The sequence below is a fragment of the Mastacembelus armatus genome, chromosome 10 (genome assembly GCF_900324485.2).
Source record: "Mastacembelus armatus chromosome 10, fMasArm1.2, whole genome shotgun sequence".
NCBI lineage: Eukaryota > Metazoa > Chordata > Actinopteri > Synbranchiformes > Mastacembelidae > Mastacembelus > Mastacembelus armatus.
This window is the reverse complement of record NC_046642.1, coordinates 18160768-18179759: the sequence shown is the minus strand read 5'-3', so window position 1 is coordinate 18179759 and position 18992 is coordinate 18160768. Positions and strand designations below refer to the sequence as shown.

At 43.6% G+C, this 18992-nt stretch overlaps 1 protein-coding gene across 1 annotated transcript in view; it reads right to left on the bottom strand.

The window, feature by feature from the left end:
• The window catches only part of efnb1 (ephrin-B1), a 58500-nt gene that overhangs the window by 33906 nt on the left and 5602 nt on the right, over window positions 1–18992 (bottom strand). The window contains exon 2 of the mRNA XM_026330132.1: window positions 277–554. Within this exon, the coding sequence (XP_026185917.1) occupies window positions 277–554 (278 nt within the window). The remainder of the gene's footprint in view (window positions 1–276; window positions 555–18992) is intronic.

The following is an 18992-nucleotide window of genomic DNA, read 5'->3' as shown; positions in this document are numbered from 1 at the left end:
GGATGCAGGTAAGGTTGCCAGTTTGAGTCTGGTCATAACAGGGAATACTTCCAGTCTAAACATTTAATACCAACGCACGTCACCTCCCCTTGTTGCTATGGAGCTGCTGCAGCAGCCATTAAAATACAGGTTCACTAGGAAACTCCCAGGTGTGACTGTGTGTAACAGAGTGTGAAGCAGGGATTGGTACTAAGATTGTTCGGCCAAGCTTCTCTGGGTAAATGAAAGTTTAAAAGCTAAACATCAACCAGAAATCATCTTTTATGACAAACTTACAAGTGATGTAGTAGTTGACGTTCCTCTTGAATTCCAGGCCCATATAGTTGGGGCTGAACTCCTGGAATTTGATGGTGAATTTGATGTCCTTCTCAGGCTTGTTACAGTTGACCAGTACATTAGGATCAAGGACTGTACTGCAGCTTTCTGCCTGCTCTCTCCTCACCAGGTACAGCTTGTAGTACTCATACTCTCTGCCTTGGTCCGCTTTGGGACAGATGATGTCCAGCTTGTCCCCAATGTCTGGGTAGATCACTAAGCCCTTTCCAGCCAGAAACCTGGAGGGACAAGAAAAAAAAAAAAAGACAGACTGTTATTAACACATAATGAAGCGAGTCTAGAAAAGCAGCACCACAATTCAGGAACAGTTTATACAGTCTTAATACTTTGAGCTGAAGGAGTTATGGGTTTAGATTTGTCTGCCATTGGCTTTTAGGGAGGGTGTAGTTCATTTATACCCCCACAAACACACTAGATGTAGCAGCTTGTCATTGTTCAATATTAGCCAACAGAGCATTTCACACAAATCCTCCAAAGTTATTTCTCATACTTGGATCTGAATCAAAGCATACCATAAGTTTGGAAGGAGGGAAACAAGGTGGCCAAACACAAAATGGCTGCCACAGAAATGGCTACAGAAATGACTACAGCCCCAAAAAAATGCCACAGTTTCTTTCTAATAGTTCTGAAATTCTATATAAGACGTCTCAATGTAATATCTACACAGCTTCTACTTTAGACGTACAGGTTTCTGGGAAAAAGTGTGCACAGGGGTCAGCAGGAAGGTTAAGGCTTCTGGGTTCATCTTCCCTCTGCCATGATCATCTAGTAGAGGATTAAGATAATCCATCTGGCCTTACTGTACCTCTCTACCTCGCTCTTTGCTGTCAACTCAGCTCTTGTTCTCTTTTATTCACTAAAGGTGGGGAACAGAAGGAGACCCAGTATGTGTGTGAACAGAGGGGGAAGGGACAAGTACTTGCAGTGTGTTTGGGCAGTGGTGTGTATGTTTATGCACGTTCTGCATGTGTGTGCTAGCTGGTCAGCAAAGTGGGCTGAGGTTGCAGACTGATGGGGGGGGTAGATGGGCGGAATCATTGTTCCGGACTTGTTTGAGGCTTAAAATGTCAACATGGTTCAGCTCTGCTGTCCCAGTTAGCCAAGCATTAACCCAGACAGCCTGACTGACCACGGGTGTGTTTATGTACGTGTCTTTGGGTGTGTGTGCGTGCATGTGTGTGTGTTGTGTGCACAGCAGCGGGGCTATCTGCTAGATCTGCCCATGCCAGCGGATTTAAGCAGGATTTAGCAGCGCGCAATGCATTTGTTGTTCTTCCTGATCCCTCACATTTTTAACAAGACATCACGGGCCGGGCCTCCTCTCTGTCTCCCCCATCTTTTTCTCTCAGACTGTAATCTCACCTTATCTACAGCCCCTCATTTCATCATCACACACATCATTTCACTGCTAAATAAGTGACTCTTCAGACAGATCCGGGGAAGGGAGGACCGTGTTGCCTCCTGGAAGAGACTGATAGAGGAGCGTGTTAGTGTACTGGGGCTTATGAACGCCATCCCTCCTCCTCTGATGTTTAACACTGCAAACAGCAAGCCATTGTATGAAATGATCATTTAAAAACTCCCATTTTCTGAAGAAATGCCCCCCATGAAAATGAACATGATAGGATTAAGGCCTTTTCATCATTCATGGACATTCATCTTGGGCAAGAGGCATTACCGATTAAATGACTTAATTCACGAAACAAATAAATGCAACACGAGTATTGCAAAATACTCAGGTCCCCCAGCCCCCCTCCCTTTTCTCTCTGAATATGATGTCATGAAAGCATGTACAGATAGGAGCCCTCGTGCGAGGAGTATTTCCCCACTATTGTCTGATATTCATGGGGGAGAGGCGGGGGCTGCGGGTAAGGGAGGGGTTGAACTAATTCAAGGGCCGATAAGAGAGGGAACGTGGGGTATCCTTTGTCCTACCGCTCCCGACAATTTGCTGGTTTTTCAGCAACACTTTGCATGTGCTCGTAGGTTTGTGTAAATATGTGAGTGTGTGCGAATTTTATGAATGTATATATATTTCCATGCACGTGTGTGTATTTGTGTGTGCATACAGACCATGCCTGTGCAGACATGGACACAATCAGTCTCTAATTGGATCTACAAGATGCATCAGTGAGGCATAAACAAGTTTCCATGGCAACACTGGTCTTTGTTGCTGACCACCCCCCTCTCCTCCCCAACTTCTCTCCATTCCTCCCTCTAACCCCCCAGTCTCAGCCCCCTCTATTTCTACTCCCCAATCTCATTCCCTCTCGCTTTATCCTTCCCTCTTATTCAACTCCTCATTTCCCTCATTGCGTTTTCTCTCATCTCCCTCTCCGTCGCCCCCTCACCCACCTCTCTGCACACAAAAAAACACCTACAGAAAAACAAGCACAAAACCAGCAGGAAAAAACAGAAAGACCAGGCAAACATCACAATTAGACCTTGATTCGTCTAACTCAACAAGTAGGTGTTTTCGATTTTCTGTTTCTTTGTATAGAAATCATTGGCAACTTTTTCCCCTACACATTGTGTTTCAAACGTGTTAAAAAATACTTAGAAGCCTGACTCTCAAAAGAGACAAAAAAAACCAAAAAAAAAAACACTGAGCTTCACACCCCACTTTTGAGTTTTACAAGTCATTTATTTCATTATCAAAGCGAGCCGCAACAATTTAGATGAATAATTAAGATTTCCAAAATCTTAATATCTTAATATCCCTGAAGGATTTAATCACAAGCCGGCCCCTGTCATTGATTCAATTTTCCGAGCAGGCCTTCTAGTTGGAGTTAGATAGCTATCCTAAGTGAATTCTCCACTTCTGTTTCCCAGCCTTTGTTAACTGTCTGCTATAATGAGGCTCTGGCTGCTGTGGAGGTCTGGAAGCGCTATCGCAGATGGGAAAGAAGCAACATAAAAGAAATAGGGCAGCAATTAGTGTTTAGCCCAGTTTAAAAGCTCTCCACTTGGCAAGCTGTGGCCCAGCTCCAGTCCAGGATGTGAAACTAAACTGGTGGGCTGGGACTTTGTCTCCCGTTTGTCTCTCTGTTGGCTTAATCAGCGCCACTCCGGTGCTACACACAGCCACGCAATGGAGAGGAGGAGACGAGTGACTGAAGATTATTGTACTTTTGAGGAGGTCGAAAAGGAAAAAGTGGGGGAAAAGGGAGGTTGAATTGCATCTTTCATTCATGTTGTCTGGAGACTTTATAAGACCTGTTGATGAAAGAGGTTTGAGTGCACAGAGGAAGAGCCATGCAGATACAAACGATGTTTCTGGGAAATGACCCCGAACGTGAGAGAGCCTTTATTCCCCTCATGTCAAACGAGGTGGATCTGCCTGGACCAAACAAAATAAAGACAATCATTTTCAAAACAACCAAATGAGGTTGGTTTTGTTTCATCTGGATGGCTCCACAGCATGCTCAATCCTGTAAAGAGCTTATACAAACAGACCTACACTGCAGCACAGCAGAGAGAGAACAGAAAACAACGAAGCATAGGAAAAGAGAGAAGAGATGAGAACCCCCTCCTCTTTCTTTTTACATTCCAATGGTGAATATGAGCACATGATCTCACATATGCTACCCCACCCCCCGGAGCAACACACACACACACACATGCGCACAGACACACATGCACGGATGTGGGAGCACACAAAAACACTGTGGGGTGCATCCTGGACCTTCCCAGCCCAACTTCCCAGCCACCCCTATTCAAGCACCCTGCCCTCACCGACTTTCATATAAAACGCCGCCTACACTAAGGCCCACTCAAAGCCCCATACAGAGCCTCAAATCAGCCCCCCCCACCCTATGTTCTCCACCCCCGTCCACTCAACTCAGGCCTCTGCCCCGGGCATTGCACTGGCAGGCAGCCTCGACTGCTGAATGAATGGACTCCAAACACAGGAACTGAGAGAGAAAGCGGCAAAGACGGCTCATATTAACAGAATGGAGTCAAATTGATTTGTTCCTCCTGAGCAGCAACATGAACATGGCATACATATCAATTAAAATTAATTATCCTCTATTACATATACAGGGCAAACCATCTCTAACAGGGGAACATGCCAATGACCCCCTATGCAGATTTCACCTCTTTTTCCTGTTTCGTTTCTGCAGATGAACAGCCGATCATTCTTTCGTTCTCTACCGGCCTTTAAAATGCACAAGCACGAGTGCACCATGTAAAAAAACAAACACACACACACATATTCCACACAATCATCACCACAACAGGTACTCTATTCTCCTTGCTATCAGCATGGTAATTATCACGCCAGGAAAAGTGTTCCCTCACCAATTATCATTTCTCTCTCTTACATTATCCACAAAATCAGTGTGGCTGCATCCCCACTGTTATTACAGATGACACTTTCCATATGGCAGCCATATTTACAGCTGTCTCAATCAATATTCCTTAGGCCTATAGTTCACTCAGATTTTATGGCTCCTTGTGAAAGATTACAATAATTTACCCACATGACAGGGTCACACTTAAGTCTGTAAAGAACACAAAGCTGTGTTATGCCAAGAGTATTGTAGCTAGGCTCTTGTGCATTGAGTAATATATATATAGTCGTGAAGATTTAAAGCTTCTCTTGCCTAAGGCAGTTTACATTTTGTGTAATCATAAGCTACACACACATCCTGTTCTCATTCAAGCCAATCAATATTAAATAATTGTCTGCAAGCAGGGACCGTTTCTGCCCTAAACCTCTTTCAGATCTATCAAGATAAAGCCACATGCTCACTCGGCCACACAATGGAAACATTCAAACAGCAGCATCTGAAAATGGCTTCGCTCCTGATGTGTGGTTAAAATCCACGGAATGCTGTTGACACAGTATGATCATTTCATACTTGGTAGAAAGGCGTATATCATCAAACTGTCAGTGTGTTTGTACTGCCACAGAAAAATCTGCCACATCTATAATATAGTGGAGTCAAGTGAACTGTCAGCAGTAAGATTAACCGATCTGAAACTTGTCTGAACCATCCCTCTGCTGTGTTTGAACGCTGTGGGAAGGTGAGCTGGTCGTAGGTCTGCGCCCATAGTCGGCGGGTTAGCCTGAGTTCTTGTATACATAAGTAGCTGGCTTCCCTCAGGCTGTCACGGGGGCAGATGTTCTTAGGAGGGCCTGACTATAAACACACACTCATAAACACACGCCTTGCAGTGTACACACACCGATTTCCTCACATGTCAGACATGGTAAACAAGTCCCCTCATTGCTAAAACAGGCCACACACACATACACACGAACAAACACAAGGATCCTGAAATTAAGCAAAACAAAACCCATCTGGCTCCAGAATTGTTTAGCAAAGCAAGAAGGATTTGACCCTTATTATAGAAAAGCAGGACAAACTCGCCAACGGGTAGTGGTATTGGATAAACTATAAACTCAATCCAAGTTTCATTTAAACTCCAGTAGGCCAGACTTGGCAACAGTGACTTGCTGAAAAGCAGAAAGCTCGGTATTTTCCCTCTGGGCTGTACCCATTAGAGAGACTTAAATGAAGATGTCAGAGGCAAAAAGACAGACGGAATATCCTGAATTCCACCCCGCAGAGAACTGCTTTTGTATGTGTGAACACAGACACCCTTCTCTCTCACACAGACACAGGCAAACACACACTAGCTTCAGTTAGTTCAGTCAACAGAGCAGAGAAAATCAGATTCAGCGTGACTCATAACAGTTGCACATAGACGATTTGTAACAGACACCCGAGCACGGCGAACACGCACCTCTCGTGTTCACCAAACAGGCTCGGTACACTTGCCCTCGATCACTGTCACATGAGGGACTAGCATCGCAGCATTGGCGTCTGTAATGAGATAACAAGACGACACCCAGATGGCCTTGCCACAAGGAGGACAGAAGTGGACGCTGTTACAAGACAAACAGGCTGAAGAGGACTGTTGAGCAAGAGGAGTGTCATAAGTCATCAGGGAGGAGAAAGAGCATAATCTGTTTCTTCTTATGGCCTCTGTGGTTTCTGTCAGTGCTGAGCCCATCCCTCTCTAAGAGCAGGGGAGTAAGGAGAGCATGGGTGTATGCGGTTGTGACTGAACGTCATCCGCAGTATCACTGACAGACTGAGGGCCCAGACTCCCGCTCTCTGCCTTTCCACTTATTCAACCCTGAGCTCATGGACTGAGCTCTTCCAGCTTGGGGGTGTGCAGAGGAGATTTGACTTGGCTAGATGAGCGAGCCTGGGTCAGTTTCAGCCTGAGTTTAGCCCACATTCTGGGGCTGCTCTGTGACCCACACACACAGAAGCCTCTTTCCTCCTTCCCTCCCTGGCCACGACAACACACAGACACACACATACACAAACACACACAGCCAGCTGCCTCCCATCACTGAGGAGCAGCCACAGATGGGCTCTGCATGCTCCGTAAAGATCTCTCCACAGGCCCAGTCTACAGTCGCTGCCAAACCCGCCTGGCCTGAACTCCCTGCATGTGCGACTGTGTGACTGTGTGTGCACAGATATACGTGTCCATACGTGCCTGAGAGTGTGTGTTTTTGTGTGTTAGTGTGCCAGACACCCCAAACATGCCAGAGTTGGTGTGTGTGTGTGTGTGTGTAATGGTGGGGTGGGCTGGATAGTCAGGAATCCCTGAGGACTGAGAGCTGCAGAGCAGAAAAGTCAAGAGCTGGACCAGGATGCAAGGTTGTAATCAGTGCAGAGCAGAACAGGAGGGGAGAGAAAGCAGGAGAACCTCCCAGTCAAACAATAGCATCCCTCACACTCAACCGATTGTGTTTCACTCCCACCTGGGGGAGTGGAGAAGAAACTAGAGGGAAAAGGAATCATAACCATTATCAAACCCACGCAGCTTGCCTGGCCTGTTAACCAGCAGCCATTTTCTGCTCCATATCTGCAACCCCATCGATAAGCCCTTAGAAACCATTTCATTTCAAAACAGTTCTTTAATATTGCTTCTCAATCAGCACATCACATGCACCACACTATAAACACAAACAAGCACGCACACATACCGCACACACAGCTCTATATTATACACCAGTTATTTCAATTTTGTTAGGCTTGGATTGAGCCAGTCATGGTTAAATTCAATTTTTAACAACTGCCCCCACCCCCATCTCAGCACAGTTAAAAATTACTCGAGGGATCGCAGTTTTAGGCTGAATAATGAAGCAAAGCAAAAAGCTCATCGAGTATGAGAGCAGGCTACAGTTTACAGCAAAACTTAGCTAATTTTTCAAACTTGTCCTTGGAGTGAGACACCAGCAATGTGTGTATGTGTGTGTGTGTGTGTGTGTGTGTGTATGTGTGTGGGGGGGGTTATTACTCACATCTGGGAATGAAATCAGTGACTGATCAGCCACAAGACACCTCCCAAACAAACCTGACACCCATTACTAATGAGATTTTTCTTGAAGAAGTTTGACGTGAATGGGAAATGCATAGATTTGCTTTCTTCCATAGAGTTCAGTTCAAAAGGAGCTGGAGCCAGCAGCTGGTTAGTTTAGTTTAAGCATAAAGACTGTAAAGGGGCAGACTCCAGAGATCAGGCTGTGCTACAGAAGGAGTTGGATTTGTCTCTTTCAGGATACACAAATGAATCGCTTCCTGTCTAATTTTACAGCAACACTTTACGATCAAAGGGAACCTGAATCGATATTTTATGGATCTGTGTGTTGTTAACAGGTGTTAATATGACAGTTACAGAAAGTCTGGAATGCCAGAGAGACCCCAAAGCCTTCTTGAAAGAACAAAGGGAAGACATGGCGCACAGAAAGCAAATCAATCAATCCCTGCCAGATCACGTCTGGCTTTGACAGTAAGGTTTTTAACCCAGGAGTAAAAGACAGCATGCAGCAAAGTTCAAAATACTTTCATTGTTCATCTGTCAGTGTGAAAGACAATTGCAAGGGAAGGGGAGGAAAAATACTAACACAGTATTTATCTTGTGTCCCCTTCCCTCCTGACTCACTCTTTTTTCTTAATGTATTCCTGCTATTGTGAGGAGCACTGGGAGACGGATGGGTAGAGGAGTCCGGTAGGTGATATGTGTCACCTACAAGCACAGTGCAGTCACTCACGCATTTTCCCCTGTCTGCAATATGAAGCAACGGCAATAATTCAGTTAACAACAAACAGCATAAGTTTTTTGTTTTTTTTTCTTTCCATGGCATTTCAATTGTCAGTGGTTGGTGGTTTTTCTTCTGCATTGTTCGTGAAACTGCTTCCCTGGGAAACTGGGAAAGTCAAACAGCTGACGAGATGTCACCTCGTGAACTCTCTCCTCGGTTTCACACACTCGCAAACAGCCACGTTGGCGATCTGACACACACTCTCCCTCTCAACCATTCTCTTTTTTAGCCTCGCACACACACACACACAATTCTAAGGATCTCTCATCAACCGCTTGTCAAGCTCAATGGCACACAGCACTGTCTAAACAAGCCGTGAGCTGCAGCTTCTCACATGAACTGACTGTTGCCTTTCAAGGCTGGTGACTCTTGATCATATCATTTCAGACATGTGAGCTGTACAACTGGCGGCTTGCCTTCTCTTCATTCTCAAGTCATGGTAAAAGCTGAGGGATTTCTGTGGACTATGAACGCATTCCTCTTAACTTAGTTTTTCATTTGGCCCGCAGCAGCCAGAGCTCAAGAGAAGGTGTGTGGTGCAATAAAACTTAACTTTAACAGTCATTTCCCAGTAGCAATACCTGCTCGCTGTGCATGCCCGAACCTGGGCCTCCGACATGCCTGTTGTGACTGCTCATGTGGTGCTATATGGGGAGCATGTATGACCTGAGGAATTATTCCTGTGTTCGGAACGGGGACATATGCATGCATGAGCGCACACACACACTCGCATATAGACGTATTCTCGCATGTACATTATATATACAGACATTCTTTAGGAGCCAACAGTAGCGAAACAAGAGAAGATAGGCCTCTCTGTGCACAACTGACAGAGTGAATTACACGGTGAGCTAAAACACTAGTTTCCCGTCTCACACAACAGCACTGGATGGCTCTGAGATAGATTTCACCAAATCTCGTACAAACAGTCAAAACCAGGGTAATGGCCAATCGTTGAGGAAGAACAATTCACAAGCGATTTGCAGAGAAAATGTATGTTTAGGGTACTTTGCTCTACATTCTGTCACCCAGCCATAACAAGGGCGTGCTGCCAATAGGTTCCATTTGCCGGGCTTGAAAACAGAGCTGCATGCAGATATTGGAATATTCCAGAGCCTTTACTATGTGCAGTGACTTGATATGCCTCATCACAGACACACAAAAAAAAGGAATTCCACTGATGAAAAACTGATAATTCTCTCTCTAACCATTCAGGGAGCCATGAAATCAATGATAAATTTGTGTTATGAGCAAAAGTACAAGACATTTTAATCCTTCAGCACTTTGCCTCTAATATTTATGTCTGTCGCCAGCGCTTTCATTATCATAAAGCATGTTTAATATTTCTCAGCTGTGCGAGAGGACCGCCACACTACAGATGATTGAGTGCACTAGTTTTACTGGTTCTTTCTGTCTATCCTTGTCTTTCTCCAGCTGTGTCCACGTACTTCAGATCCTACACACACGAATGAGAGAGAGGGCAACAGAGTGATGAAGAGAGGGAGGGGCGAGGAAGCACTGTGCATGCACTGAGGACATGGTGCCAACCAGAGAGAGGCCCACCGTGCCTCAGTCCCATCTCTCCAGCTGAGGGCTTTGATTCGCCTGATTGTCTCCAATATTGAGACACACAATAAACACAACACTTGGCGGCCATTTGCAATTCAAATCAGCCCCTCTCAACTGGCCTGGACAACCAAGCTACAGCCCTCTGGGATATCACTCATCTGACTGCAAAATAATGACACAATCATCGCCATGGCTACGCTCCTACTGCATCCCAGGAGCGGTAGCACAGAGAGGCATATTAATACACAGGAGTGCTTGGAGGACTAAATGAATTAGCCAGGAGATTAGTAAGATGCCAGGTTAATGAATGTGCCACGCAGGCAACTTCTCCCATCTAGCGACTGGAGAGAGCTCATCCCCCACCTCTCACACAAAAATCGGCAAGCAGGCAAGCTAGCATGTCTACACCTGCTCCTGCCGGGCATGCTGCAACAGGATTTCAATAAACCATCTTCTTTCAACATGAGAACTCACTGTGTAAACTTTGGGTAAATGTTTCTTGATAAGGTAGCAAGTAGCAAACTTCAGCACTATCTGATTTTGACATACTGTAATAAATCTGCATGCAGGCTGATATGATCCTTATCCAGAAATCTGTGTTTATGTTGAACTTAGTTAAAGAGTTGTTTTTTCCGGATGTTAAGAATCATAAATTAATGCAATTGAAAAAGTCTGAGATGAGCTAGATGAAAAAGGAGGCTTTATCTTTAACCAACTGTCTCAGAATTGTACATCTGAGAATTATAAAAGCCCATCTGTTGGTTTCACCTGTGCTGTTTTCATTGACTTGACAACATGATTGTAATAGATCCTTACAGATAAATGAGAGCAAAGTGACATGCAATCATCCACGTTTTAGTAGCCTTGATGTATTTGCTTTAACAGTCACCCGGGAAGATGAGAAACTCAAATTTATTTCAGGAAATAACAGGCACATCTTATGAAACTGGCAATTTGACTTGCAAATCAATCAGATGATTCATAACGGCGACCGTGCTTGCCTGCCCCTGTTTTCAAGCCAGCATGCCTACATGCGTACGTCCGAGTGTATGTGTCTGCGCTTGCACAGGCATGTGAATGACAGCCTGTCAGTGAAAGAGATGTCATTATCTGGCTGATGTCTGTGTGAGTTGTGACCGAGGGCAGGGTCACATCACTAGTAAGGAGCTGACACTCTGCGGACAGGAAACATTACTTTCTGATTTCCCTCTGGAGGGGAAACACTCTCATCACAGTCTGCAGGGCCACTGTTCAACTTCATTTAGATCTTATTTCAATATGCGCAGCAGAAGAGTGTGTGTGTGTGGCACACTCATGACAATAGCGTAGGAAATAGTTATCTCAGAACGGGTTGATAGAAGAGCAGTTACTTTAAAATAACACTATGGGGGATTTTTTCACTTTGTTCCCAAGGCCTTGAAGAGAGGAGTTCTGGTATACCTCTCCCCTCCCTGTCCTTAGCCTTTGACTTTTTCTGTGTAACAACAATAAAGGGGTTTTAGTTCAGTGTCCTGAAGTCGATCTGTTAGTGCACTGATAAGAGAAGCTGATGGATAGGTTTAATCAGCCGAGGCCAGGGATCAAGACCACAGGACAGATCAATCAAATGCTGTGTGGTTAATAAAAGAAACAGCTTTTATCAGTTTCACAGGGGTCTCTGCCTGCTATTTTTTCTGAGGAAACAAACCATTAGCACAGAAACTAAATATAAAAATAGATTCAAGTGTGACTAAAAATAAGCCAAACACAGCGGGAAAAAGAACAGCATAAATGAAAAAAAAGGCACATCTGTAATCACTGTGGCAATAAAGCATGAAGCTAAATGTCCCTGATCTCAAATATACTAAACAACTCTCAGCACACACTGAAATAAAAGTCCAACTAAACCTTTTCTGAAAGATACAAACTTAAACCCTAAAACTTAAATCAAAAGGAACACAACAGAAAGATGAAGCTGAAAACTATCTACACCAACCAAACAATAGATCTCCATATAAGAAAGCACCAGGCGCTGTAACTAGGACACGGTGCTTTTAATACACAGCTGCTTTCTGCCTTAAAAGCTGCTTCTTATCAGAGAATTTGAGTGACAAGTCTATTCTCTGCTTACAATCTCAGCTGATGATTGTTAAAGACAGCTACACATGTCCCACCCAATCCACAACAAATTAGATGCTCTTTCTTTCCTCCCTCAAAAGGGAGATCTTATCCAGGCGGACATGCTTAAGTTGTCAGTGGGTTTCTAAAACCCATATTGAACAGCATATTGACTGATGCAATCGCAGAGACACACATCATTAGGCTCATTAACAGTAAATGTAAAAGGGGAGGACGGACTAACTGGTGTAGCGGGAGTCTGTGTCTCCTCTGATAACACTCGCCTTTAACAAGCAGAGCGCAGGCAAGATGCAGGCTGTCGGTATTAAAATGAAATGTGTGTGTGTGCGTGTGTGTGTGTGTGTGTGAGATGAGTGTGCTAATAAATAGCTTGTTTGACATGACGCTGTTCTCATTCACACAGTTTGTTCTATGATAACCTGGAGGATTGTGGCCTCGTAAAGACGCTCCATGTGTTTTAGGAAGCCATTACAAACTGGGTCGTCTCCATTACAAAAGCTATCTGATCATTATTACCGCCATCTGTAACGCACACTCAAACCTTAATCTGCACAAGCCAACCACAGCTGACTCCTGACCTAGTGCACGCACACACACACACACACACACACACACACACACGCACACACACACGCACACACACACACAATCCATGCAATCTTCCTCTGCGATATACTGTGTGTGCAAGTGTGTATATCCAAACATGACACAGCAGTTGTTCCCTCGTCACTGTGGCTTTTGGGTCAACACATTTTAGCGTACTTAAACAGCGCTGAGTGGAGCACCACAATCCTGTTGAAGCCAATGACTTGCAAGTCTCAACACCCGTGCAATGCAATCTCCCAGTCAGAACTGCCTGCATCCTTCAAAGGCTCATCACAGGATGCACGTCTAATTCAGAGAGAAGGCCAGTTAAAGCCTCAGTCAGGCACACTGCTTTGAAGAGTCTGCTCCAGCCCCTCTAAAGGGAGCCAAATCATTTCCCTTCCCTCTACCATTCCATTGTGTGAGAGGTGCACTAGGAGGCTCTATTTGGTGGCCGCATGTGGGGCACCGTCGAGGTTCATGCCACTCCATTCCAGAGCAGAGCCACTACAGTAAATAAGCCTCTCCCAGATGCACATCGATTTCTCAACAATAAATATATTTATGGCATTCAAGTGTATTTCGAATAAGAATTTGACTCGGTCTCCACTTTGAGATTCTTGACATGCACGATGTGCTACAATCAGCAGTGTATAAATAAGTCAGAAAACGCAGCAAACAGAGCCACTGAAAGAAGCAACACAGGCCTGGGCCCAATGCAGAAAAGACTCAGAGGTTCGTCTGCACGGAAAAAGCTTTCATCTCTGTGTCAGGAGAGAAGAGGAGAGGCGAGGAGAGCAGTGATGTGCTGGAGGTTCAGGCTGTCATGTTTCACAGTGGGGGATTTGAGAGACAGATGAGGAGAATAGCTAAAAGTAGTCAAAGTTTTCAGTGCAGTGGGAAAATGGAAAACGAGACAGCAAGAGTGCAGAACAGCACCGCACATTAAGATTAGTGAGTTAAAATCTCAGTGTGAAATATAATATTACAGAGCTTTAAGAGGAAAACTACCAGATACTCATTAAATCGAATCAGTGCGATGCCTTTGGTCTTATTGTCTGCATAGTTCATAAAGCAAGTGAGGAGGTTTAGGATATTGTGTTTGCTTTAGTAGACCTTCACTCCTATTTCCAATATCGGAGAGATGAGAGGCTTCCATGGCCAAAGCACATCATGGGGGAGAATAAACACACATCTAATGGGAAACATGTGTGTGGGAGATGAAACGCCCTCCCCTCATATGAATAGGATGAAATATAGACCTGCGTCCTGCCGCGCTCCAATCACAGCCGTAAGAACTCGGCATGGAGGGGAAACGGCAGACCCCCGACAGGCTCAACACACACACACACACACACACACATACACAATCTGCCAATATGGCCATTCTGGAGCGGATTCATGCGGAGGCCAGAGTCTGACAGTGACATCTCCATTCACTCTTGAATTCTTTTTCTCTTCCCAACATGCATGAACACACACACACACACACACACACACACACACACGCACACACGCACACACTGAGCCAGAGGCCATGGGAGGAGCAGCGCTAGGGCATAAAAAAGCCTTTCTCCCTGCCGTGGGTCTCTGTGGGGTTTAGCATGGCATTATGGGAAGATTAGAGTTTAGAGTGCTCAACTATCTGATGTCATTGTTGGTTTTACGTTGTCTGGATGGCTTGTGGAATTCGGACCTGATGGCAGGCACATTTCTCTCCATACAAAATGCTCGGGGTTGCAGTTGTGATTGATTGCAGGTTCCTATTGTATCCGTCTGGTATGGGTCTATTGGAAGAAGAATTAGTCAGACAAAAACTCACGGAAAACACTCCACATCTGACTCCATCAATCAAATCAGCAATCAAAATAATTCAATTAAGAGATTTAAATCCCGCTGGCTTACGAGTCCCTGCTCCAATAGCCCAGAGACAAACTCAATTTACTGACAATCCATACATGATAGCATTAACTCCACTTTAAAGCTCAAATCTTTTTCCATTACTTACATTTTCTAAATATCAGGGGAAATGCAAAGGAAATAGCTGAGTTATAATGTTTACTTAGGTAGAGGACAACTTGGAAAAAATTAAATAAACAAAAGCAACTTCAAATACATAATGAAATTGCAGACAGGCTATCCAGACAACTAAACTAATTTGCAATTTGTTTGGAAGCAGACTTGTTTGCAAAACACAAGAAACTTTAGAAATGTTTTTTATAGATCTGGTAAATGGCTGTACATCAGAGATGCAGGATTGTGGAAAGACTGGGAGAGGGAGGTTGCTGAATATGTGTGTAATTGTCTTTTTCCCCCCGTTTCCGAGGTGTGAAAGGGAATGCAGGGTTGCACTGGGGTGTCCCAGGGAGAGGCGATTGAAGCGTCAGTCACAGCTGCCATACAGAGCCCCGGCGCACAGCAAATCCCAGGCCCAGCCTTCGCGGGCGTAGGAGCTGGGGCCGGGCCTGGGAGCAGCAGGAGTCCCACAGGCCTTTTCTTCCAACTCCTCTGACCAGCACAAGGGGACCGGGATCACGCTGGGAGTTTGCTTAGAAAAGGCTGAGCCAAGACTTGGCAGAATGGGTTAAGAGAGGCACACACACACTCATTCTCTCTCTCTCTCTCTCTCTCTCTCACACACACACACACACACAAAATGAAATGCTTTAAGGGCTGCCTGTCTTGCCTGTGGGCATGGTGGGAAAAAAGATGAAGTAGACGGGGAAAAAAAAAAAAAAAAAAAATCAAAGATACATCTAAGTTGGAGTTAACATCTGAAAATTTGGGACACATTTACAAAGACACACACAAAGAAAAAGAAAGGAACCGCTCAAACTAGATTACTGGAGAAATTAGTGGTTTTTGCTCGCTGCCTGGGGAGCCTAACAGTGGTGAAGTCCTGAGGATTATACACTGTGCCATTTCCATGCTCCTCCTAATAGTCTCCATGTCCTGCCTCTGTATGCCATAGATGGATTATGATGCTTTATAATTAATATGGTGGGGGGGGGGGGGGGGGGTCATTACAGCCTGCCCATCTGCCACGCTGACACACTTACAGGGAGTATCCCTTGGGAAAAGGGGGCTTCTATCACAGTATTCCATTTCTTTATCATTCTATTATACTACCACTCCATTCAATTACACTGTCGCTCCATTAGTGTACTCATAACAGTGAACAAAGAGCTCCATGATGATCATTAATGATATGTTCTGGTTACATATGGTCATGCTTCATCCAGTCTCTACTTGTTAAAAGATTATCTGTTACAAAAGTAAGCTATTACATGAACAATTCTATTATATCTATATTATATTTACATATAATATATTATTGCGCTATATTATTAATATGGTATAAAAAATATTTTCAGAACACAATATTTTTGTCGACCATAAAAGTTAATTATTCATGTGGAATTTTGCAATTTAAAAAAGTTTGTTTAATAGCTTTCAGTGGCATGTCATGGCCTTCCTAAACACGCTTCTAGAGAAAACAAAACAAACAAACAAACAAACAAACAAAAAAAGCTGGAATTACAGTTACCAGTGAAGCTAGTACATAAACTGTGAGTCAGGATTTTTTTTTTTTTTTTGGCTCTGTTGTTTTGTCTGGTTGTAGTTTCATAAATGTGGTTTCAAGTTTAAAAAAAAAAAAAGTTTTTTTTTGTCAATTATTCTTAATTTTTTGGATGTGGATAAAAACCCCTGAAAAAAAGCTACTAAAATTACATGTAGTGCAGGTAAATGATCTTTGAGTTTTCTTCTTATTCTTTGTTTGTTTGGTTTTGAATAATATACTTCTAGCATATACTAATAATATATTTTGTAGATGTCCTGAAAAGAGTGAAATTACTTGGCTAGTAAGTGGATGCTGATATTGTCTAACATACTATTGTGATTATTGTTTAGATGTAGTTGAAAGCTTCACTAAAAGCTAGAAAAATGACTAATAAATATAATAAGTACATTTTGAGTTATGGTTTCAGTCTAGTATACTTCATGTAATTTCTAAAATGTGGCTAAAACTCCAGACCAAGGCAGTAAATTTACAATTAAAGTGGAACTTTAAGATTATTCTTTGTCTGGTTTTCAGTACCAAGAAATGAAGAAAAATTCATCTGCACTTGTATCATAATTTATATTGCAGCCTCACGTCTTCAGTAAAACCATAACATTTTTATTTGTTAATAAACAAGCAGTCCTAGTCCAGACATTTTTCTCATTATTTGTTCAAATCCATCATCCCCTTCCCCACAGTCCTGGAACACTAAATTCAAACTTCTCCACAAAAGCCTTTGGAGTGCCACAAACTGGGGGAAAACAGATCCCTCGCTGCCTGTTTGCTGGTGACAAGTCATGATGTCTTAAAAAACTTGTAGTGCAGCTGGCTGATAAAACTGCTGCGCGCTGTTTGGAACTGGTGTGTGATGAGCTCTGCCTCCACACCACAGAGGGGTTCTCTGAGAAAGAGTTAAATCTATGAGGTCAGTCCGGAGGAGGAGGTTACGAGTTCCCGAGTCGGAGCCGCAGGGGTAATGGTTTTAGAGATGGCTGTCACACAGATCCGTTCCACTGTCCAACACCGCCGCTGATCTCCACCAATCCACGTCCACTTGCTTTTCAATTGCTCAGCTCCTCTCTCTCTCTCTCTCTCTCTCTCTGTCCCCCTTTCTTCTTTTCTCCCTCTTTTTACCCTTGCACTGACACATGGAAGTAATCTGGGAGCTCCACTCTGGACTGAAAGGATGTGCGGTTGAGCCCAGGGCTGTGTTTCAACGCTCTACATTAGCTTCCTTTCCTCTTGTATTTAATCCCCTTATTTTCAACTGCTCTCATGTAAAAGAACTAAGATGGCAAACAAAAGGCAGACTTTGCCCATTCAACGTATTTCCCCACTTCCTGTACCTCTGCATCCCTACATTTTCCTCTTGATTCAGCTGCAGCACAGGCACAGTGGTGTGTAGAAGTCTTAAGGGAAGCATTCCAGCAACAGAGCCTGTGCCTCTGCTTGGCAGAGCTGTAGCTGATGGGAGCCTCCTAGTTGCTGCCAGCCAGGCCTCCGTCTAATGAAGCCGGGTTGCAAACAGCCTGTAAGGCAGCCACTGTTCAGCCACTCCACACCCGTCCACTGCTCGGCCCTCAGTACTTTCACTGGGCCACACTGGCACACTCCTAACACTTCCTTAATGCTCTACTGTGGCTGGACAAAGAACAATAGCACACCGACATGCACTCTCAAGCACTCATTCACTTTCTATAAACTTCTACTTGTCCCTTTCATATGAGCCTGGTGTCCTTTAATTATAGTATGAATACAGTAACTGAGTAAACTAAACTAAACTCATAATGATTTGCAATTTATGGGACAAAAAAAAAAGTAAATTACTGCAATGACTTAAAATTACTGACCCAGTTAATGATCAAATATCTAATATTGCTTGTTTTGGACTGCTTAGGTCTTACATTAACGTGCTTTTATTAGCAAATAAATTAATGTTAGGAGTAGCACAAAAGTTTCAACAACTTTCCCATAGTTTTCTGTGACTCACCACAGATAAACTCATAAACTGCCACACCAGAGTGACAGCCTAGGAGTTTCAAATGCTGGCACTGGAGATTAAGATATATAGCTGCTGTCTGTTTTAGGGTTAGGAACAATTATTTTCATTACTGATTTATCTGTCAAACCGTTTAATCGTTGAGACTATGAAACCATGAAAAAAAAAAAAGCGGGAATGTGTATTTAAACCAGAAGTAGGAAATTCTCATGCCTAAGAAACCAGAGACACAGACATTATTTTTGATAAATTACAAGCAATTAATCAGTTACGAGCGTCAGCAACATGAAGATATATAACTATGGTGTGACAATATATAATTTGCCAACCAAATTGTTCTATTCTTTATATTGGCATCTATACTTTTCATGTCTGCAGCTGTACAGGGTTGTTGCATCAAAGTGATGAGCTGTCTTGATCTGTCAGGCTTTTAATTCCCTGGATAAACAGGAACAAAACTCAGACATTCCTGTCTGGTTCATTGAAACATGATTAGTTTTCTCAGCTCAAGTTGAGAAATTATAACGCATCACAACATACACATACTGTCTTACATATTTTCTAATAAAAGTATTATTAGCACAGTATCAAAGTTGCTGTTTTTTTTTTTTTCTTTTCTTTTCCTCAGCCGACACATCGACTAATCTTTTCAAACTCTGTTCTTCCAAGTCATTCCTTACATTCAGCTG